Genomic DNA, 24,000 nt, shown 5'->3' with positions numbered 1-24,000 from the left:
GTAATAGTGTGTAATAGTGTAATAGTGTAATAGTGTGTAATAGTGTAATAGTGTGTAATATTGTAATAGTGTGTAATAGTGTAATAGTGTGCTAGTGTGCTAGTGTAATAGTGTAATAGTGTAATAGTGTGTAATAGTGTAATAGTGTGTAATAGTGTGTAATAGTGTGTAATAGTGTAATAGTGTGTAATAGTGTAATAGTGTAATAGTGTGCTAGTGTAATAGTGTAATAGTGTGTAATAGTGTAATAGTGTGATAGTGTAATAGTGTAATAGTGTGCTAGTGTAATAGTGTAATAGTGTGTAATAGTGTAATAGTGTAATAGTGTGCTAGTGTAATAGTGTAATAGTGTGTAATAGTGTAATAGTGTGTAATAGTGTAATAGTGTAATAGTGTGCTAGTGTAATAGTGTAATAGTGTGTAATAGTGTAATAGTGTGATAGTGTAATAGTGTGTAATAGTGTAATAGTGTGTAATAGTGTAATAGTGTAATAGTGTGTAATAGTGTAATAGTGTAATAGTGTGCGTGTGTGTGTGCGTGTGTGTGTGTGTGTGCGCGTGTGAGAGAGAAAGAGAGAGAGAGAGAGGGGGGGAGATGGAGAGAGAGAAGGGGGATAGAGGGAGATGGAGAGAGAGAGAGAGAGGGGGGGAGATGTAGAGAGAGAGAAGGGGGATAGAGGGAGATGGAGAGAGAGAAGGGGGATATAGGGAGATGGAGAGAAAGAAGGGGGAGAGAGAGAACGGGGAGAGAGAGAGAGAAGAAGGGAGAGAGAGGGAGGGAGGGAGAGAGAAAGATGGATAGAGAGAGAGAGAGAGAGAGAGGGGGGAGATGGAGAGAGAGAGAAGGGGGAGAGAGGGAGATGGAGAGAGAGAAGGGGGATAGAGGGAGATGGAGAGAGAGAAGGGGGAGAGAGAGGAAGAGAGAGAAGAAGGGAGAGAGAGGGAGAGAGAAAGATGGATAGAGAGAGAGAGAGAGAGAGAGAGAGAGAGAGAGAGAGAGAGGGAGAAGAGGGGGAGAAGGAGCTATTTATATAGCTCTTTTATCCAAAGCGCTTTACAATTTATGCTTCACATTCACTCACACACCGACAGCGGAGGCGACCATGCCAAGTGCCAATCTGCTCACCGGGAGGAGCAGGGCTTAAATGTCTTGCTCAAGGACACTCGGACACGCCGCCGGGAGGAGCCGGAATCGAACCGGGAATCTTCTGATTAACCAGACGAGCGCTCGGCTCTACTTCCTGAGCCCTCTACGTTTTTTATGTCTCACTCTTTGTCTCACTAAACCTTTACTGCGTTAATGCCTTCCTGGATGCAGCCAGAGTACAGAGTGCCTCAGTCACTACAGCCATAATGTGGACACACACACACACACACGCACACGCGCACACACACACACACGCACACACACACGCACACTATTACACACTATTACACTATTACACTATTACACTATTACACACTATTACACTATTACACTATCACACTATTACACTATTACACACTATTACACTATTACACTATTACACACTATTACACACTATTACACTATTACACACTATTACACACTATTACACTATTACACACTATTACACTATTACACACTATTACACTATTACACTATTACACACTATTACACTATTACACACTATTACACTATTACACTAGCACACTATTATACTTTTACACACTATTACACACTATTACACACTATTACACTATTACACTAGCACACTATTACACTTTTACACACTATTACACACTATTACACACTATTACACTATTACACACTATTACACTATTACACTATTACACACTATTACACTATTACACTATTACACACTATTACACTATTACACACTATTACTACTATTACACTATTACACTATTTGGGGGTATTTTGGGGTATTTTCTGGTACTTTGGGGTATACTTTGGGGTATTTTGGGGTACTTTGGGGTATTTTCTGGTACTTTGGGGTATACTTTGGGGTATTTTAGGGTATTTTGGGGTAGTTTCTGGTATTTTGGGGTATACTTTGGGGTATTTTGGGGTAGTTTCTGGTATTTTGGGGTATTTTGGGGTAGTTTCTGGTATTTTGGGGTATACTTTGGGGTATTTTGGGGTATTTTCTGGTATTTTCTGGTATTTTCTGGTATTTTGGGGTATTTTGGGGTAGTTTCTGGTATTTTGGGGTATATTTTGGGGTATTTTGGGGTAGTTTCTGGTATTTTCTGGTATTTTGGGGTATTTTGGGGTAGTTTCTGGTATTTTGGGGTATACTTTGGGGTATTTTGGGGTAGTTTCTGGTATTTTGGGGTAGTTTCTGGTATTTTGGGGTATACTTTGGGGTATTTGGGGGTATTTTGGGGTAGTTTCTGGTATTTTGGGGTATACTTTGGGGTATTTTGGGGTAGTTTCTGGTATTTTCTGGTATTTTCTGGTATTTTGGGGTATTTTGGGGTAGTTTCTGGTATTTTGGGGTATACTTTGGGGTATTTTGGGGTAGTTTCTGGTATTTTCTGGTATTTTGGGGTATTTTGGGGTAGTTTCTGGTATTTTGGGGTATACTTTGGGGTATTTTGGGGTAGTTTCTGGTATTTTCTGGTATTTTCTGGTATTTTCTGGTACTTTGGGGTGATTAGTAGGACCCTCTGTGTGTCAGTCTGTATAACTGTCTGTGTGTCTGTGTGTCAATCTGTATAACTGTCTGTGTGTCAGTCTGTATAACTGTCTGTGTGTCAATCTGTATAACTGTCTGTGTCTCAGTCTGTAAAACTGTCTGTGTCTCAGTCTGTATAACTGTCTGTGTCTCAGTCTGTATAACTGTCTGTGTGTCTGTGTGTCAGTCTGTATAACTGTCTGTGTGTCAATCTGTATAACTGTCTGTGTCTCAGTCTGTATAACTGTCTGTGTGTCTGTGTGTCAGTCTGTCCAGGTTGTTCGAGAGGCCGACTCCTCCAGAAGACAGGGATGGAGAACAGAGACTCCCTGAAGAAAATGCTGATCTAGAACGGAACTAAAACGGCGGTTTCACTTCTAGAAAGTATAGAATTCTATGAGCGGTCCAAACTTGGGCTTACTTTTCGTTGCATTATTTGGAAAGTTAGATTTTTAAATTTGATTTAATTCCTGAAAGCATCGTTGGAAATCAGGGTCCAACCCTCAATGTATTCCAGAGAAAGAAATAAAGGTCAAATGAATGAATGAATGAATGTCTCTGATTTTGTAACTTTGGTCGCAACTTAACTTGGTCGTTAACCCTTGTTAACCCTTTCACTGCCACACGACAGAAGGTTAACCCTTTACTGTCACACAACAGTAATAAAGGGCTAACCTTCTGTATTGTCACAGTCGTGTGGCTGTGAAAGGGTTAAAGAACCCAGGACGCCTATCACAAAGAGTTGGGGGTTCCCCGACATTCCTGGCCAAATTCCCCATCAGGTCTCTGACATCAAGGCCACCTAATCATCCCTCCCCCAAACACATAACATGCTCCCAGAAAAGCGGCCTTTTTTTTTTACTTGAACTTGAGGACTGCATACTTTTCTTGCAACGCTTATCTTTATACTTTATACTTATAGCACATGCATAAGCCTGGTCTCTTTTGAAAGATAACACTTTTAGTGCTAATGAAATAGAGTAACATAGGGCTGAACTTGAGTTGTACTTGTACTTGTGTACTCACGTTTTTCTGCAGTAATAATAATTTTTTTTATTTGGAGGCGCCTTTCAAAACACCCAAGGTCACCTTGTAGTAGTTGCTATATCCAAGAAAATGATATCCCAAAAAAATTGTATAAGCTGGAAAACACAGTGGGTCCATAGCCTGAAGTCTTATGTAGTACAGGTCCAAGTTTCATAGAAGTCCGTTCAGAAATGGGTGATTAAGAGCGATTTTGGTAAACTGTTTACAAAACAAAAAGCTGTCCAGTATTCCATTTCCTCATTCACAGCAATTAATTTAGAGGATTTCTTCACCTCCGGTTTTCGCTCATAATATTCACCTAGATCCCTGATTCGCACAACCCCACGTGGGGTATCATTGGAAATATACACTCATTGGGATGTCCCGATCCGATCACGTGATTTTTTTTTAACTTTTTTTCTTTTTTCTATTTTTTTTTAATTCAACAAACTTGACCATGTTCACGTCTTAAACTCATACTGAGGCCTTAGTTTTGGTTTTAAACTACATATCATCATTCATTTATTTATTGTCACACAGAGCAGAAGAATTTTGCCAAAACAAACCAATAGTATCCAGCTGCAGAACGGCAGAACAGCCATACTATCAGACCCAAATAAATATTTTTTTTCTTTTTCTTAATCCCAATTTCTCACATTACATTCACCCTGAATGTTGACGTTATCCAGGTGAAAAGTTAACTTCATTCAAGCGAGGCATTGCAATCCTTGACATAAATCATTTGATGTATAATTAAATCAAAGGAAATGCGTTTGGGTCTGAGAGTGTGGCTGGTCTGCCGTTCTGCAGCTGGATACTATTGGTTTGTTTTGGCAAAATTCTTCTGCTGTGTGACAATAAATAAATGAATGATGATATGCAATTTAAAACCAAAACTAAGGCCTCAGTATGAGTTTAAGACGTGAACATGGTCATGTTTGTTGAATACAAAAAAAATACAAAAAATAAAAATAAAAATTTTTTGATCGGATCGGGAAAGATCGGTATCGGTAGATACTCAAAATCACATGATTGGGATCGGATCGGGAGCAAAAAAACGTGATCGGGATAAATCATCTTCGCAATTGGCGAATGATTGACAGTTCTAGAGCCTCGGGAGTCAGGGGTGGTAATCCGTCACTCGCATGTACAAAGTCGCATTATGAATATGAATTGCCCCACTGAGAACCACTGAGCAGCTGTGGGTAGGGCGTTCCACATTATTGTGGCATAATTGCGAAACGTGTTTAGTCCCTTGTTTGAGCCGAATCTGGGTTGAACATGATTTTCTGGAGCTCCCTCTGGTGTTGTGATTGTGGTATTCACTGACCTTTGGTTAGTACCTTGACATGTACATGGGTATTAGTAGACCAGGCCCATTGCAAGTTGCTGTACTCTGTCGTCTACTCTAAGCCATCCTAGGTTGTCAAAGTGGGCAGGGGTGAGGTGGGTTCTAGGAGTAAGGTCAAGCAGTAGTCTGACAGTTTGTTTTGTGATGTTTGTAGCCTTGTTTTAGGGCCTTTGAGGTGCTTTGGTACCATGAGGTGCAAGCATAGTCGTATAGTACCCTTGAATGAGTGCTCCTGTTAGAGTCTTCAATAGAGTAACTGTTTCTATTCTATTCTCCCTATAGAGTAATGGAGTAGAACAGAGCATAAACAGAAACAGTATCTATATTCGAACGAGAACAGGTTGTTTCTAGAGCAGCAGCTTGTACTCTATTCACTCAGTAGATCAGCAATTGAGACTATATACTTCAGTAGTCTCCATTCTGCACTATTCACAGAGGCCACCAGGTGTCAGAGTTGTACCATTTTCTGAGGAGCTGCGCTGTTGCTACTATCAGTCCACCTGCAGGAGACATTTCTGCCACCAGAAACATGCAGCATTGTTTCCCCTGGTTTGACTATTTTGTCTTCAAAATAAAAGTTAAAAATATAAACCTGATCTTTCCATGAACTCAAGAGGAGATACGATATAAGATAAGATAAGATATTCCTTTATTGCTCCCTTTAGGGTATGTAGTAAACTATATGCAGGGGTGTAAAGTACTTGAGTAATTGTACTTCGTTACAATACTTAATTCAGAGTTGTGGGATATTTTCAATGTTTTAGCTAATTTTGATTTAAATTGTATAATTCCCATTTTAAAATGTTTTACCATGGTATGTTTGGTATCCTTTTTTTCAGCACAGCCTCACATATATGACCTGACAGTTAGTTTTCATACTGTACAATACTGTATATACTGTATACTGCATAATGTACAACACAAAACACAAAATCGAAATCGAAAATGTGTTCTTTTTACTATGAACCAATGCAAACATATTCAATCAAGCATATAAAACAGTGGAAATGCACCCTCAGGTAGCATATACATAAACAAAAGAGAACAGGACAGAATTCAATTCAAAAACAATTATTTTCTCCATACACAGGTAATAAACCCAGACGAAATTTTGATTCTCAACTGGAAAATCTCACCATCATGCTTTTTTAGAAAGAGTCAGTAAAAAAGTAAGTAAAAGTAAAAAAAAATAAAAAATAGTGCACCATTATGGAATGTAACTAAAGTAATGTGCAATAAAAATACTTAAAAAAACAAAAAAAAGTAAAGAGGAATATTCAATATACATATTTATTACATGGCGTTTTAACATTCGCCGAAATGCTTGATTGTGATTGGTCAATACTCAATAGCCCCTGACAGCGGTGAATTTTTTTTCGATAACCACCGGTGATTATTGTTTTTCGCAGCTGGAGTAATCAAGCCCACTGAAACACTGCATCAGTGCAATCAGACACACCTGCCGGGCTGCCGGCGATAATAATAATCACTTTATTTGGGCTGACAGAGCCACAGAACAACTGCGTCTGCATTTGATCTCGTCTTGTCGATGGTGTAAAATGAATTAGGTATATTGTTAGTAAGTTAGCCATGTAATAAGCGGGATAATGTATAGCTATACTCGGTCATTGTCGCTAAATAATTGACCTTCACTGACGTTTAAAACACCTCGGCGAGGCGCCTCGGTGTTCTAAACTCTGTGTCGGTAAATTATTTTGCGACAATGACCTTGTATATACATTATCCCTTACATACACTATATAGAATACACACATATATGTGTGTGTGTGTGTGTGTGTGTGCAACATTGTACTGTGCTGTACTGTGCTGTCCTGTATGTGCTCAACTGTGCCACGCTTCGAAACAGTCTCTGCCAATGACGACACAGAGGGCTACATCACAGCGCTTGCATTTCCAGGGATAAAGAATAAAATAGGCCTAAGAATAAGATAATAATAGAGTACGTACCGGGACAGCAGGTGTTCCCTTCTTGGTGTCATTGGTGTCATCATCCTCTGGATCGCTCATGTGGAGGTTCCATAGGATTGACCTGAAGTCAAAGTCAGCTGGGGGTCTTTGCCTGGCCTTGGTTGTAGGCTGCGCACGTCTGCAAATAAATGGCACACACATTGTACATATAAAACATTGCTCATTTATCACACTACAACACTCTGCACAGTGCACACACACTGTATATACGCTCTCAACATTCCATTCTGTATATATTGCAAAGTCTGCAAACTGAGTAATAAAAAAAAAAAGCTATAAACAGCCATAATAAGTCTGTCTCACCTGTCTGAGTCATTTGACCTGGCTGGGCCCCGCCTCGCTGGGCCTTTGCCCCTTGTCCTTCCGGTCGTTGGTCCAAGTTGTTCTGGTATCTTGTCATCGCTGTAGAGTAGACAATGACATGTAAACACATTATACTTTTATGAACAGTACATCATACAGGCACACACACACTCTCTCTCTCTCTCTCTCTCTCTCTCTCTCTCTCTCTCTCTCTCAACATTCCATTCTGTATATTGCAAAGTCTGCAAGCAATAAAATAAAGAATAAAAAGCAATAAAAGTCTGTCTCACCTGTCTGGATCATGGATCATGCCTGTTTCCTCTGCTACTCCCAGGCTCATCGTCTCTATGTCTCATGTAGAAATACATTATTTTCAACTAAGAGTCTAGACTAAGTGTTTTATTCAAACGTTGTACATGTGTGAGGTGTTTCCCAGACAGAACAGTAATGAGTGAGACAATAAAGCATCTGTACCTGGATGGATGAATCGGCGTCAGATTCTCCAGATTCTTCTTCCATTTCACTTCCAGAAATAACGCAAATAAGTGCATCCAATTCCTCGTCATCATCGAAATAATCATCCCACTGGGAGACGGCTCTCGGACGCGGCAAAAATTGCTCCAAAAAAGTCAAAAGATACTCAAAATTGCTCCAACAACCTCCGAACTGAATGTTCTAGAAGTTTCTACCGGGGGGTAGGGCTTAGTCAGCAGCTTCCATTTCCGTTTACCGTGTGACGATACAATCTTCCTAGCCAAAGTTATTCAACAAATAAAAAATAAATGTGGCACATTTTACGCACGCGTAAAAGTTTATTTAGCATGAATTGAAATGATCCTGGTTCAGTTATTTATTGTTTTATCAACACCAAATAAAAAGTAGCATGTAACTTCCGGTCTAGAGTAACTTCCTACGTCAAAAAAAACCTGGAAAAAGACTACAATTCCCAGGCAGACCACGTCAAACAATTGACGTCATTCTATCGCGCCCGCGATATCAGCGTCGCCGTAGAGTTATGTGCTGTTTTTGGGGATTTGTACTTTACTCAAGTATTATTAGGTTTGTATACTTGTACTTTTACTCAATTACATTTCAGAGGAAAAAAACATACTTTTTACTTTTTAGACATACAAAGTACAAAGTACAAATCTCGCAGGTCCAACTATTTTAATTAGTATATTTGTTTCTCTGGCCGAACTAACGTTAACGGTATTAATAATCCTGCGGCCGCGCTTTATTTAAAAACAGCCAATCAAATCCCCATCAATGGAAAATTATCCCGGCCATACCCCATGCTGATTGGTCCTTGTGCAAGACTAGAAAGCAGGGATCTTTGATTAAACACCTGCTATCAGAAGAATTCTCCACTTGCACAAGAATTCTCCACTTGGGCTGTATTTCATGTAAAAAAAGTGTAGTGTTAGAGTTAGCCACATTAGCATTTAGCTCCGCCTAAATCCAATACATTAATCTGTTAGATATGGGGCATGAAATGAGACATATAACTCAATTAGTATCGACGTGGCATCTGTTAGACCCACGTTTGATATTCTGGAAAGAAGAAAGTGACAATAAAGTTGTTTAATTGACGGGAAAGGGTTTATTTTTTATTTATTTTTATGGCTCAAATATTCACATGTTGTACACTGTATATACAGCAGAAGTGGCGGTTAGGGAGTCAACTCCTGGTCCACGATAGCACCCAGTGTACTGATAAACTGTGTGTGTGGAGTGTGTACGTTTATTTTGTATATGTGTGTTTTATATGTGTGCGTTTAGTATGGATGTGTGTTTTATGTGTGCATGTTTTATATGTGTGAGTGCACGTGTTTCGTGTGTGTGTGTGTGTGTGTGTGTGTGTGTGTGTGTGTGTGTGTGTGTGCGAACCGGCATGTACTTCAAAATACATTATGATATCCTCTGCAACGACCCAAAGCATCTACACACAAGACATTAGTGATCTCTAGGGAGGCTAAGAGTAATGTGGAAATCCGCTGAGTACAGTGGTGGATAGCGCAGGTCCAATATGAGATAGATATGGGTCCCATATTTCATAAAAAGTGTCCAACTTGGAGTGCAGCATACATGTGATGTATTCACAAGGAATACAGTCCATAATAATATTGTGCCATGACCTCTTTGATGGGACCTCGTCCTTGATCCAGAACAACAGAATGTTTTTCCTAGCAGCAAATGTCAACAAATTGAACAGTCTCCTATGTTTGAAATTGGCAATATGAATATCTGGGAAGCCTAGTAAGAGGCAGAGGGGATCCAGTTCAATGGGGGTCTGGAATATATCAGATAGTTCCTCTACGATGTCGAACCAATAGCTCTGGAGCCGGTCTGCATCCCCTTAACAATTGTGTGTATTGAGCCGTACTGTATTGTACCCATTCTGCTGCAATCTGTTAAATAAAGTCTTCATTCATTCATTCATTCATTCTTCGCGCGCGGCATGTAGCCCCTTTCGTGACTGTGATGCACCGAATGAAGCCACAGTCACTTGCTCCTCAATAGGAAACCAACGTATGTTGACCATGAAGGACTGGTTCTGGCCGAACCGTTCGTTATACAAGTATCACAGAGACAGTTCAAAGGTACTCACAGTTGCACGAGGGTTTCGAACAGAGATACGGGATGGTTTGAAAGCTCGGCGTTGCTAATAAACATTTTAAATATCCTTTATAAACTGGTCAACACACAGCTCAAAACGGCATTATTTCCGGCGTTGGCTGCCTGGTGTGTGATCACAGCGCATGCGCAGCATGCACCCAACACCAGGAAATAAAGCCGTGTTGGCCAGTTTATAAATAAATATTTAAAATGTTTACTAGCAACGCCGAGCTTTCAAACCATCCCGTATCTCTGTCCGAGACCCTCGTACAACTGTGAGTACCTTTGAAATATCTCTGTGATACTTGTATAACGAGCCGTTCGGGTCAGAACCAGTCCTTCATGGTCAACATACGTTGGTTTCCTATCGAGGAGCAAGTGACTGTGGCTTCACTCGGTGCATCACAGTCACGGAGGGGCTCGAGCGGCGGCGCGCGTGCTCCTGGTTGCCTGGGTGACTTCACGAGCTTAACGTTAGCAGCAGCCACAGCTCACCTGCTGCACGAGCCCGACCAGAGAGACACCTACCGGCCGACACGTCTTCTTCTGAACCACGACGACGACGGGTTTACTGTTGCATTTGCGAATGTCATCATCATCGTCTATTATTATTTCGTGCCGCCGGGGGGAACCGTCGAAATGAATCGTTACTAGTACAGTACTAAGAAGAGCTAGACCCGGTTCCGTGGCTATGATACCGTCCCTTTATTATTATATAGGAGACGACCACCTCCTCACTAGCTGCTGCTGACATGGAGGACTGCTGTCTTCTAGTGTCTATTGTTGTCTTCTACACGGAGTCCAATGGTGTCATGTTGTGTGATGATGATGATGATGATAATACGACGACGATGATGATAATATCGCCTTCTTTGGCTGCAGCCAGCTAGGTACTGTATATTTGCATATATCGTATATGTCACAAATGTAACAGTACTATATATACCTGTGCATGTCCCTATGCCATAAATGTCATGTATGTTGTGTATGTCACGATGAGTTGAAAATGGGGGACCCTGATGTAAACAAGACGAAAGTCTTTCTCTGGTCTGCATCCCCTTATTAAAGGAACACTCCAACATTTTGGGAAATTAGCTTATTTGCCATCTACCCTGGAGTTAGACAAGAAGATACATACCCTTTTTCTTCTCTGTGCATGCAGTAGGAGTAGGAAGACGTGCACCGTTAGCCTAGCTTAGCGTCAGTCACTGGAAGTAGGTTCCTCCATTAGCCTATAGTTCCCAACGTCTTCCTACTCCTACTGCATGCACAGAGAAGAAAAAGGGTATTATACCCATTCTGCAATCCCCAGAGGGAGCTCCACAAATCATGTTAAACCCAGATTCGGCTCAAACAAGGGACTAAACACGTTTCGCAATTATGCCACATCAATGTGGAACGCCCTACCCAAAGCTGTAAAGGAATGTGAATCACTACCCACTTTCAAAAACACTCTCAAAGAGCACCTACGGGAGACTGCAATTTGAAACTGGCCCCTGTAAATGTCCTAACCAAACCCCCTCCAATGTACAGTAAATTACCAAGTATGGTCTTGTCAATATTCCAATGTACAGTTTTGCTTGTTCAGTTGTACAGTGTCCCCCACCCACTCCTCCTACCCAACCTCCCCCCCCCAACCTCCTCCAATGTACAGTTTCTATGTCAAATGTATATACTCTCTTTTCTGGACTCTTTTCGTATCACAAACAGTACTGTATTTGCAAATCTGGTATGTCATAAATGTATAGATGTAGCAGTACTGTATCTGTATGTCATGTATGTCATATATTATGATGAATTGAAAATGGGGGACCCTGATGTAAACAAGACGAAAGTCTTTCTCTGGTCTGCATCCCCTTAACAATTGTAGTTATTGAGCTGTACTGTACTGTACCCATTCTGCAATCTGGTAATACAATTTTCAATCAATCAATCAATCAATCAATCAATCAATCAATCAATCAATCAATGTTAAATACAGTTTTCATTCATTCATTCATAGGAGGAGGAGCGATAAAGACAATGGAGTCTTTCCTACAGATAGCGCCCCACTCCCTGGCCATCGTGCTGTCCAGGGCCGGTGGTGGGGCGGAGGCGGCCGGAGGGGGGGCCGGGGCCCCCGGGACCGTGGGGGTGTCCGAGAGCGACCAGCTGCCCCGACACCACGCCGGCTACGAGATATTCGCAGATTTCAAAGCGGAGAACACCACGCGACAACACGTGTGGAACCAGCGGATTACCGAGGCCGTGTGCGAGACCTTTTTCCTGGGGTGGATAGACGAGCACGTGCTGTTGATCCAGGGCAAGGAGGACCACCTGGAGGTGCTGAGGGAGGGGTGGATGCGGAGGTCCCTCAACCCGCCGCGGGGGTTCACCATCAAATACCTGGGTATGGGATCAGTGGAGAGAGCGCCTCTCTCTGACTGGCTGGAGCTTTGACAGCCTCTCTGTCTCTCTCTATCTCTCTCTCCCTCTCCCTCTCTCTCTCTCTCCCTTTCCCTTTCCCTCTCCCTCTCTCTCTCTCTCTCTCTCTCTCCCTCTCTCTCTCTCTCCCTCTCTCTCTCTCTCTCTCTCTCTCTCTCTATCTCTCTCTCCCTCTCTCTGTCTCTCTGTCTCTCTGTCTCTCTCTCTCTCTCTCTCTCTCTCTCTCTCTCTCTCTCTCTCTCTCTCTCCCCCTCTCTCTGTCTCTGTCTCTCTGTCTCTCTCTGTCTCTCTCTCTCTCTCTCTCTCTCTGTGTCTCTGTCTCTCTCTCTCTCTCTCTCTCTCTCTCTCTCTCTCTCTCTCTCTCTCTCTCTGTCTCTCTCTGTCTCTGTCTCTGTCTCTCTCTCTCTCTCTCTCTCTCTCTCTCTCTCTCTCTCTCTCTGTCCCTCTGTGTGTACAGTATGAGTGGCACATATCAATCTGCTTGGATCATATACATACATACACACAGGTACCATGGTTATTATTTGTGTCATCTGTGTGTATTGTAGGGCTGGGCGATACGGCCTCTAAATGATATCACGATATTGTTTGGCTCTATCGCGATACACGATATATATCGCAATATTTTGGGTAGGAGGGGTGGGTGGGGGACACTGTACAACTGTACAAGCAAAACTGTACATTGGAATATTGACAACCATACTTGGTCATTTACTGTACATTGGAGGGGGTTGGGTTAGGACATTTACAGGTGCCAGTTTCGAATTGCAGTCTCCCGTAGGTGCTCTTTGAGAGTGGTTTTGAGAGTGGGTAGTGATTCACATTCCTTTACAGCTTTGGGTAGGGCGTTCCACATTGATGTGGCATAATTGTGAAACGTGTTTAGTCCCTTGTTTGAGCCGAATCTGGGTTGAACATGATTTGTGGAGCTCCCTCTGGTGTTGTGATTGTGGTATTCACTGACCTTTGGGAAGTATTTTGACATGTACATGGGTACCTTGGTCGTGTAGTGTATCTTGTAGACCAGGCCCATTGCAAGTTGCTGTACGCTGTCGTCTACTCTAAGCCATCCTAGGTTGTCAAAGTGGGCAGGGTGAGGTGGGTTCTAGGAGTAAGGTCAAGTAGTAGTCTGACCAGTTTGTTTTGAGATGTTTGTAATTTTGTTTTTAGCGCCTTTGAGGTGCTTTGGTACCATGAGGTGCAAGCATAGTCGTAGTACCCTTGAATGAGAGTCTTCAGGGTATTCTTGTTTACCAGAGAGGAGATCCGGTACAAGAATCTAGTTCGTTGGTTGACTTTTTTTATTACATTGGATGCCATTTTGTCACAGGAAAGATTAGCCTCTAGGATGGAACCCAGGTAGGTAATTTCATCTTTCCTTGTGACAATATTGTCTTGTCACCCACTGTAACTGAGAAGCCGTCGGTCTTACTGAGTTTGTTATTTGAACCGAAGATAACGCAAATATGATGATTATAATAGTCCCTGCAACATTATGTCTGCATTAAACCATGAAGATGCTTTCAAAAATAATTTAATGAAAAGTTTCAAAAATTTTGACACACTAATACAGAAAAAAAATTATTAACATCCAAGACAATCGCGCGAGTGTGTAAGTAACAGCCCGCTCCTCGGGCAGACGGAGCGAGACAGAGGGAGGAGAGATATAGAAAACGGCCAACAAGATTAGTTCGCAACGTTTAAATTCCTCGAAAAAAAGGAGTGAAATGCGAATGAAAGGGTTGAAATCAGTACTAGCAAGGGTGCCCCCAAATATTTTTTTCTACTAGCACAGGCTATTTTAGGGGCAATATGCTACGCCCTCGTAGCACTGTACAGCCCTGTTAGCCCTTTATTAGTTGAATCAGATGTGCTGGTGGTGGAATTTTTACAAATACATGGAACGGCTGGGGTGTCTCGAGGAGAGGATTGGGAACCACTGGACTAGAGCAGACATTTGAGCCATCAAAGAAATGAAGCAAAAGTGGTTACCTGTGTTGAACTGGTTTATTTTTTAGAAAAGAAAAAAGTGGATTACTATTACGACTACTACCACTGCCAATACTACTGATACGTCCCTATTGGCAAACTTTATATTTAAAAAAAATAGTAAAATTTTTTTTTTTTTTTTCATTATACAACTGTGGCGGGACGCCAGTCTAGGTAATTAATGGGAAACCCTGCCTGTCCCCTTACTACATCTAATACACCACTACACCTGTTCCCTCACTACATCTAATACACCACTACACCTGTTCCCTCACTACATCTAATACACCACTACACCTGTTCCCTCACTACATCTAATACACCACTACACCTGTTCCCTCACTACATCTAATACACCACTACACCTGTTCCCTCACTACATCTAATACACCACTACACCTGTTCCCTCACTACATCTAATACACCACTACACCTGTTCCCTCACTACATCTAATACACCACTACACCTGTTCCCTCACTACATCTAATACACCACTACACCTGTTCCCTCACTACATCTAATACACCACTACACCTGTTCCCTCACTACATCTAATACACCACTACACCTGTTCCCTCACTACATCTAATACACCCAGGGGGCGAAATTAAAGCCCGCCGCTCGCCAGGGGCGCTCAGTTTTTACCTTTTGGCGCTTGCCACTGAGAGCCCTGCCCGCCGTGTGGCGTGTGGACGTGTAGTTCATAACGATACTCTTATTTTGAAAATCTGTGCGGGTCTCATTTCCGGCCCAAGCGCAGCTAGAGTCATAATATCGATGGCTCCGGCAGTTAGCAGCATTCGGTTCGTATGATATTCTTATTTTGAAAAAAAACATGGCAACGAGTCATATCCGCCCAGCCGGGCCAGCCCCCTGCAGCGGGATACTATTGGCTTCTGCTCGTATCAACACAGAGCGGCCCGCAGCTCTAGTGCCACTGCTAACGTTAAGCTCTCAGAATGGTAGCAGCTCGCCCGCAGCATCTAGTGCTAACGTTAAGCTCTCAGAATGGTAGCAGCTCGCCCGCAGCTCTAGTGCTAACGTTAAGCTCTCAGAATGGTAGCAGTCTGCTCTAGTCTAGATCGGACCTCCATGAGCTGCATAATACCTCCGTTCCCTCGTTAGCTAGCTCACGTTAGATCGAATTGTCCCTGTACAACTGTACAAACAACACTGTATATAGGGTCTAGCTGCAGGGCCGGAGAATCCTTGCTGGAGCTGGAGGCTACTCAAGTATACACACAGACAGTGGAGCTGTTTGCAGATAGCAAGCATTTTGACTTATTGCGTGGTGGCGATGTCTCGCAGATAATACAACTACAAGTATGATTATATAATATATATTTTATTAAAAAAAAAAAATTTATATAAAATATATATATATATTTTTGTAATCAAAAAAATTTTGGCAGGTAAGAAATATGCTTGGCGGGTAGACTCTTCCCATCTACCCGCCACTGGCCGGTGAGTCAAAAAGTTAATTTCGCTCCCTGAATACACCACTACACCTGTTCCCTCACTACATCTAATACACCACAGAGCCGTTCCCTTAGGCCAGTGGTGCCCAACCAGTCGATCGCGATCGACAGGTAGATCGCGGGCTGATTTCAAGTAGATCTTGATTAATAAAATTAGATTATTAAATTTTTCTCAACTCTTCCTCTCCTTGTTAACTACAACAAGCAATGCTGTTTGTTATTTAAGACGAGGTCGGACTCGGCACTGACAGATTTGTGTTCATTATGCTGCTTTTATAAAGCCTCAAATGACTGCTTACAATATACAATTTTGGCTGGTAGCTCTCGGGCTAGGTGGTAAATAAAAAAGTAGATCTTGGTTCAAAAAAGGTTGGGCACCCCTGCCTTAGGCCTAACAAAAAAATTATTTTGGTTCCTGTTGGTTGTCAGTTAGGCCTAAAAGAAAAAAATGGTTTGGTTCCTGTTGGTTGTCAGTTAGGCCTAAAAGAAAAAATGGTTTGGTTCCGGTTGCCGACCGACCCTGCCGATTTAGGTGCGACCCAATTAATTTTATGAGTTTAATTTTTTTTTAAATATATATATATATATATATATATATATATATATATATATATTTTACAATAAAGTTTCATAGAAATCTTAGTCAAACCTTTAGTATTATGGATATTAAATTAAATTCCCCACCCACCCCTCCTACCCAACCCCCCCCCCCACTCCAACCCCCCCCCCCCACTCCTACCCAACCCCCCCCCCCCCCCCAACCACCTCCAATGTACAGTCCCCCCCCCACCCCCACCTACCCAATCCAATGTACAGTTTCTACGCCTAATGTATATACTCTTTTCTTTCTGGACTCTTTTTGTATCACAAATACAGTACTGTAATTGCAAATCTGGTATGTCATAAATGTATAGATGTAGCAGTACGGTCTATCTGTATGTCATGTATGTCATATATGTTACGATGAATTGAAAATGGTGGACCCTGATGTAAACAAGTCGAAAGTCTTTCTCTGGTCTGCATCCCCTTAACAATTGTATGTATTGAGCTGTACTGCACTGTACCCATTCTGCAATCTGTTAATAAAGTTTTCATTCATTCATTCACACCCATGGCCTTAACTGACAACCAACAGGAACCAAACAATTTTTTCTTTTATGCCTTAAGGCCATGGGTAGGTAGGGAATTTATTTGATTAAATTTTTTCCCACGGCGACTATGGATAGGGAATTCTTTTATTTAATTAAAATGTTCACGACAACATGGATGCATGTACTCTGCCAGCATGTTTAATATTTTATACGGAATGTACATGTACTAAAGGTTAAAATACAAAGACACTGTACTACAAAAGTACACTGTACAAAGGTAGTAGTATTAAAAATGCCACCCCTAAATACTACTCACTAAATATCCCGACATCGGAGAGCTGTGCAAATATTGTGAAATACTTGCTTTTTATATATTCTCATTCTCTTTTTTTTTTAACTTTATTTTTTTATTTTTTATTTTTTTTAGCGTTTATCGCTTTTCTGGTCAAGCATGACCGACAGATACAGGGTGAAACGGGATATAGATCAGGGGAAGACATTTTGGTAAATGACGGCGGGTCCGGGAATCGAACTCGAGTCCACCAGATCCGTGACGCAGCACGGTTTTCCCCGACGCAGAAATAGCGCCGAGATATGTGGTGAGCTACTGGAGCTCCCCTATATATTCTCATTCTTGACATGGACTGCACTTTTTTTTAAGATTTAATTAAACTTTATTGTTTAAAAAAATAGAAATATTTTATTTTTATTTTTTTAAACTTTTTTCATAAGCTCATAAAATATATTTCGGTCGCACATAAATCAGCAGGGTCGGTCGGCAACCGGAACCAACATTTCTTTTTGTCAGGCCTTAATACATCTAATACACCAGGCTACACTACATGCCAGGCTCTGCTCCAGTCATACATCTAGTAACTTAACTTTACTAACCGCTGCTCCTCCAACTGGAGCGGAGAGAGAGGCCGGTGTCTCATCTTTATAATGGAACACTTCCTCTACAGCCTCCAGGGGAGTGTGTGTGTTTGTGTGCGTGTGCATGTGTGCTGTGTGTCCTAGAGGGGAGAATAAGACCTTTATTCACAGCATTCCTGCCTTTCTTCTCTTTAATCAGAGCAGAAAACACACACTCTCTCTCTCACACTCTCACACGTCACACACACACACACACACACACACACACACACACACACACACACACACACGCACACAGTTTTATACGAGGCAGACTCACAAGCTGCCTCAGTGTGCTGTAGTCTGGCCCGTCTGCCTGTCTGCCCGTCTGCCTGTATCTCTCCTTGTTGGTCTGTCTGAGATGAATGCACTGCGACTGTATAAAAAGTTAATGGTGTCTGAGTGTAGGTCTACACATTATACTGAGATGAGTGTGTTACCAGGAGTGTAGTAGTGCTGCATGATTAATCGAATCGCAATTGCAATCGCAATGTCAGCCTGTGCAATTATATATAACCGCAAAAAAGGCTGCAATTTGCGATTCAATTGAATACGTGTGTGTGTGTGTGTGTGTGTGTGTGTGTGTGTGTGTGTGTGTGTGTGTGTGTGTGTGTGTGTGTGTGTGTGTGTGTGTGTGTGTGTGTGTGTGTGTGTGTGTGTGTGTGTGTGTGTGTGTGTGTGTGTGTGTGTGTGTGTGTGTGTGTGTGTGTGTGTGTGTGTGTGTGTGTGTGTGTGTGTGTGTGTGTGTGTGTGTGTGTTGAATGGTTGTGAGTGAAAGCCTGCAACTTCTCACATTAACTCTTTCACTACCACACTACATAAGGTTAACCCTTTCACTACCCGTCTGTAGTGTGGTACATTTACATTTAGCTGAAACGCTTTTATCCAAAGTGACTTACAGGTTCTGTACGACAAGTCATCAGGAAGGGCACAACTCTATCAGCTGAGTAACAATGTTCATCAGAGTGTTACAGTGTAGGTTAGTTTATTAGGACAAGTGCATGACAGTAAGGTTAGTGCGCCTTGCCCACTGCGCCACTTAGCCGCCCCCGATATCGATAATTATTGATATTTTTATTAGTATTACATTTTTTTATTTATTTTTATCTTTTTTATATGATTTAAACAACGAATGTATGTTTATTTTGCAGCAATTCTTTGTCGTTGCCGCCATCTTTAGTGTTACATCCCCTCACACTCCAGTTCTCAGGCTGCAGCTGGTTTGAAAGCGAAAGTAAACCGGCTTCTCTGCTGGCTGTGGCTCCAGGGGAGTTGGACAGTTCTGGCTCTGCTAGTTTCTTTTCTATCTTTTGGCGCTTTTTTGGTGGACAAACCACATGTGCACCGTGACTCGTGACTGGAGTCTAGTTCTGCTAGCACACATAGCCTACTGTGTACAGACGGTTTCAAACTGTATTTTAAATTAAATTAGAAAGCAAACAAAATAAATGGACAAGAGAAAAATAAATCTCAATTAGGTCAGTATTGTCATTTGGAAAGCCATTACTTTAAGTTGCAGGCAAGAGAGACAAGGCTGTCCACTGTCTCTCGTTTATAAGAAATAAGAAAACATTGCTGAATCCCAGGTAAGAACAAAATAAGAAGAAATGCAAGTTACGAACGACATCTGTTCTTATATCGCTTCGTGAATGAGGCCCATTGCATATTGTTGGTTTTGGTCTTTTCATAGGCTATGTTGATGACGATAAGAAAACTATTAAATGACACCAGCCTTCTCCTCTAACCAGACCAGTAGAACACTGTGTGGTGGTCGTGTGCATGTGGAGAATAGAGGCCCCCCCCCACCTCCTTCTGTCTGCTCAGGTGAACTTCTACAGCTATGGAATCTCTCACTCTCTCTCTCTCTCTCTTGCTCTCTCTCTTTGTTGAGGTGAACCTTATAAGAGGTGAGGAATGTCTTTGGGGCTGCTATTAGTCAGAGTCAAGTTACAACAACTTACTGCACAGCACAACTCACCTCTGGAGCCACACAAAGATCTCTCCTCTGACCAAGTCATCAGGACAACACCTCCAACTTAGTCTTTTGTGTCTGTATGAGTGTGTTTCTATATATCTGTGGTGTGTGTTTCTAATTCTATATATCTGACTGTGTGTGTGTATGAGTGTGTTTGTGTTTCTATATATCTGTGTGTGTGTAACTTACAACTGTAAATTACATACACATTTGCACTGAACATTATAAAGCCAGTTTTATAGATACCTTTGTCTTTTTGCCATTTATTTTATTTATCGGTCTATCTTACATTACGCGCAACCAATGCGTCTATCTGACGGCCCTTTCTGTGGAGCGCACTGGACTATTGAGAAACAATAGACATTTTCCATTGGTTCTCCCAGTCCACGTGACCATTTCTAGCATTTCCATTGGCTATAGTGACAGACATAGATATATGATAAATGGATAGATACAGCGGATTAGATGCAGTCCGGAGAAAACAACCAATCTAGATATTTCAAGATTCTATGCTTTACATCCACGCAATCTCAGAGAGATGCACTACATTTTGAGATGACAATCGATTCTGATCCAATAAAGCAAGTCTTTATCACAAACGGATCCAAAGATATTTAATGTTTTACAAAACATGTCTAGTGTTGCGCCCGGCTTTAGAGGGTTAAAAGCCTAATTGTATTTTTTATTTAGTTAATAAATGTCTCGTTGTAATTCCTTATATACCTAATGTAGCGCATCTTCTTGAAGCGGATTCAGCTTTTTTTTGCTCTGTGGTGCCGTCACAGTCATATATAAGTAAAGATAAAGTTTGAATGACTTACTGAACTGGTGTTTTAATTTCACACCACACTGCTTGTTTGTTATTTCAGCACCAGGCGCTGTCCACCGTCTTTTTTCATGTTGAGCAAGCGCTACATTGCACCTCGCTGCCTACCTGTTATTCACTCTCAACATGGATAAAACAACGTATAATAAGCATTCTTTAGGTGGTGGTGGTAGTTTCTCTGTTTGGACATTATAGCTAACATCTAGCCTAGTTGGTCTGATATATAAAAAAAGATATTATTGCTGGCGGGCCAATTTCGGCCCGCGGGCCGCCTATTGCCGACCACTGGTGTAGACTGACCGCGGAGGGGCGACAGCTAGGGATGTCCCGATCCGATCACGTGATCGGAATCGGCGTCGATCACGTGCTTTTCAGAGTATCGGGGATCGGGAAAAAATAATAATAAAAATCGGCAGTCAAAAAAAGAAAAGTTTTATTCAACAAACATGACCATGTCCACGTCTTAAACTCATACGGAGGCCTTAGTTTTGGTTTTAAATTACATATAATATATCATCATTAATGTATTTATTGTCACACAGAGCAGAATAATTATCCACAACAAACACATTCCCCTTTAATTTTCACCGTTGCAACAAACATTCCCTTTAATTTAGACGCTACGCGCTACACGCGAGTCGCGACCACATCACAACAACAACACGTCGCTCCCGAAACACGGTTAATATCCACTGACTTGAGCAGCTAGACTTAATGTCAGAGGTTTGGAACTAAGCATTTTAAAATAGAGAGTCAAGCCAGTTGCAATGTTTGCAAGGAGGAGATTCCGCGTGGAGGAAAAACTCATGAAGCAGCAGGCTGGAGGCGAAGTTTTCAGACTAACTTTTCAACTGGAGGATAACGTTACGTGACTGAGGATTATCATCGGCGTTTCAGACCAGAATGGACCATTACGTAAGTCGAACACTGAATGTATACTAATGTGCAAACATATATTGAAACTTTTAATATTTCTCATATGAAGCAGAAGCACATTTCTCAGGGTGAATGTAATAACAAAAGCCTCCGCTCTCGCGCCCTATTATAGGCAACAGATGGGCTTGTCTCACTCTGCCAGTTTCTGACAAAAATGCGTCAAAATTGATTACTAATGTGAAAGATCGGATCGGAAACGATCGGATCGATAGATATTTAAAATCATATGATCGGGATCGGATCGGAAGCAAAAAAAGGCGATCGGGACATCCCTAGCGACAGCGGCTCAGGAGGTAGAGCGCTCGTCTGGTAATCACCAGAAGGCTCCCGGTTTGATTCCGCTCCTCCCGGGCAGCGTGTCGAAGTGTCCTTAACCCCTAATTGCTCCCGATGAGCAGGTTGGCACCTTGAATGGTCGCCTTCTCCGTCGGTTTGTGAATTGTGTGAGTGAACGGGTGAATGTGAGGAACAACGACTTAAAGTCTATTTAGTTTTTGGTTACATTTAAGGCTGAGACCACTTATCGATTTATCAATAACTGCATATTTTACTTTAACTCTAACGATTTATCAATTTAAAGTATTTAAACGTTTTATGATTTTTTTTACACACAAGATAATAATAACATTTTTATATTTTGTCCCGATTTATCGATTCTTCCAAATTGTGTGTGTGTGTGTGTGTGTGTGTGTGTGTGTGTGTGTGTGTGTGTGTGTGTGTGTGTGTGTGTGTGTGTGTGTGTGTGTGTGTGTGTGTGTGTGTGTGTGTGTGTGTGTGTGTGTGTGTGTGTGTGTGTGTGTGTGTGTGTGTGTGTGTGTGTGTGTGTGTGTGTGTGTGTGGTGTGTGTGTGTGTGTGTGTGTGTGTGTGTGTGTGTGTGTGTGTGTGTGGTAAACCATCTCTGTGCTACTGGCCTCTGTGGCCTGCAGGCATGGAGTTTCCTCTCTCTCTCTGTCTCTCTCCCTCTCTTTCTGTCTGTCTCTCCCCCTCTCTCTTTCTCTCTGTCTCTGTCTCTGTCTCCCTCTCTTTCTGTCTGTCTCTCCCCCTCTCTCTTTCTGTCTCTCTCTCTCCTCTCTCTCTCTCTCTCTCTCTCTCTCTCTCTCTCTCTCTCTCTCTCTCTCTCTCTTCTCTCTTTCATCTTGTCTGCTCTGTGTGTGTGTGTGTGTGTGTGTGTGTGTGTGTGTGAGACACCGCACACGCGCACAACTTGTCTCCTGGCTGGTAGAGAGGTTTTAATGAACGGGGGAAAAACATTCCAAGCACATTTACATACAGTATATACCAGGAATGTGTCGTCTGTATATTAAATGGTAAATGGTGCATTTATATAGCAGCTTTTATCCAAAAATAAATAGCAACTGAACAATTATTACCTGTCTTTCAAAAGGCCCTTACAAGTCAAGTCCCACCAGTGAAATAAGGCTATAATGGCTTTTGTTCGTTAGACACGATTCCATTTTCTTTTGTAAAACAGACACTTCTGTGTCTCTCTCAGTTGGAAACACTCAAATAAACTCTGTTTGCCCTCAAATCACACAGTTCACATCTGGATTCTAAACACCCATTGATTTGCATTGCAGTGAGAGGGGAGGCGGAGCCAAAATAGCATCCCAGGTACGCAAGCGGCTCGTTTGACCTCTGACCCAGAGGAACCAAGTCTAACTCTCTGCTCATCATGAGTACTTTCCAAAATTAAGTAAAATACATATTTCAGTTGAAAATCTGTGACATTTCCCTTTTTTAAGAACTGAATCTGCCAGGACATCATCAAACGCGCGTTGATTTAGGAGGGAGGTTCACTAGCAGCATGTAATACCTCAGCTGGTCCACTAGATGGCAGTCGTTCACAGCACTGCTTCCCCTCTGTACAGCTGCTCCAATACAGGTTTAATGGAGTCCCATCCCATTCTCTCTCTCTCAAGCTCCATCTCCCTCTCTCCCCCCCTCTCTCTCTCTGTCTCTCTCTCTCCCTCTCTCTCTCTCTACATCTCTCTCTGTATCTGTCTTTCTCTCTTTTCCTTCTATGTCTCTGTCTCTCTTTCCCTCTATCTCTCTTTCCCTCTCTCTCTATTTCCTTCTCTCTCTCTCTCTCTCTCTCTCTCTGTCTCTCTCTCTCTCTCTCTCTCTCTCTCTCTCTCTCTCTCTCTCTCTCTCTCTCTCTGTGTGTGTTTAGAGGATGAGAGTGGCACAGCCTCAGAGGTCACTGGGTCAAACCGGTGTTTGTGGTCACGATGGCTGCATTTCCATGCACTGATATTTCCATTCAGATATGATTTGGATGCTCCAGTACTCTGCCTTTAATATTGTGATTATTCAGGGTCGCCAACTCGCAAATGATAGTGCTACTGCTCTACTGCTGTGTGAACAACCAGACTACTGCCCTACTGCTGGTGTGAACAACCAGACTACTGCTCCACTGCTGTGT

At 42.0% G+C, this 24,000-nt stretch overlaps 2 protein-coding genes across 2 annotated transcripts in view; both read left to right on the top strand.

Annotated features, from left to right (window-relative positions):
- The window catches only part of LOC311242403 (organic cation/carnitine transporter 2-like), a gene marked incomplete at both ends in the record, with an annotated part of 37,745 nt that extends 34,735 nt beyond the window's left edge, over window positions 1-3,010 (top strand). Inside the window, one exon of the mRNA XM_084331358.1 lies at window positions 2,928-3,010. Coding sequence (XP_084187484.1) covers window positions 2,928-3,010 — 83 coding nt within the window. The remainder of the gene's footprint in view (window positions 1-2,927) is intronic.
- Window positions 3,011-10,708: 7,698 nt separating this feature from the next.
- LOC311242347 (storkhead-box protein 2-like) overlaps window positions 10,709-24,000 on the top strand; it is a 29,691-nt gene continuing 16,399 nt past the window's right edge. Inside the window, 2 exon segments of the mRNA XM_084331295.1 lie at window positions 10,709-10,835; window positions 11,948-12,334. Of these exon segments, the coding sequence (XP_084187421.1) occupies window positions 11,968-12,334 (367 nt within the window). The 5' untranslated portion in view covers window positions 10,709-10,835; window positions 11,948-11,967.

Source organism: Notolepis coatsorum (genome assembly GCF_963971535.1).
Source record: "Notolepis coatsorum genome assembly, chromosome: 16".
NCBI classification, from domain to species: domain Eukaryota; kingdom Metazoa; phylum Chordata; class Actinopteri; order Aulopiformes; family Paralepididae; genus Notolepis; species Notolepis coatsorum.
The sequence above is the reverse complement of the archived record's forward strand: the minus strand, read 5'-3'. Positions and strand labels throughout refer to the sequence as shown.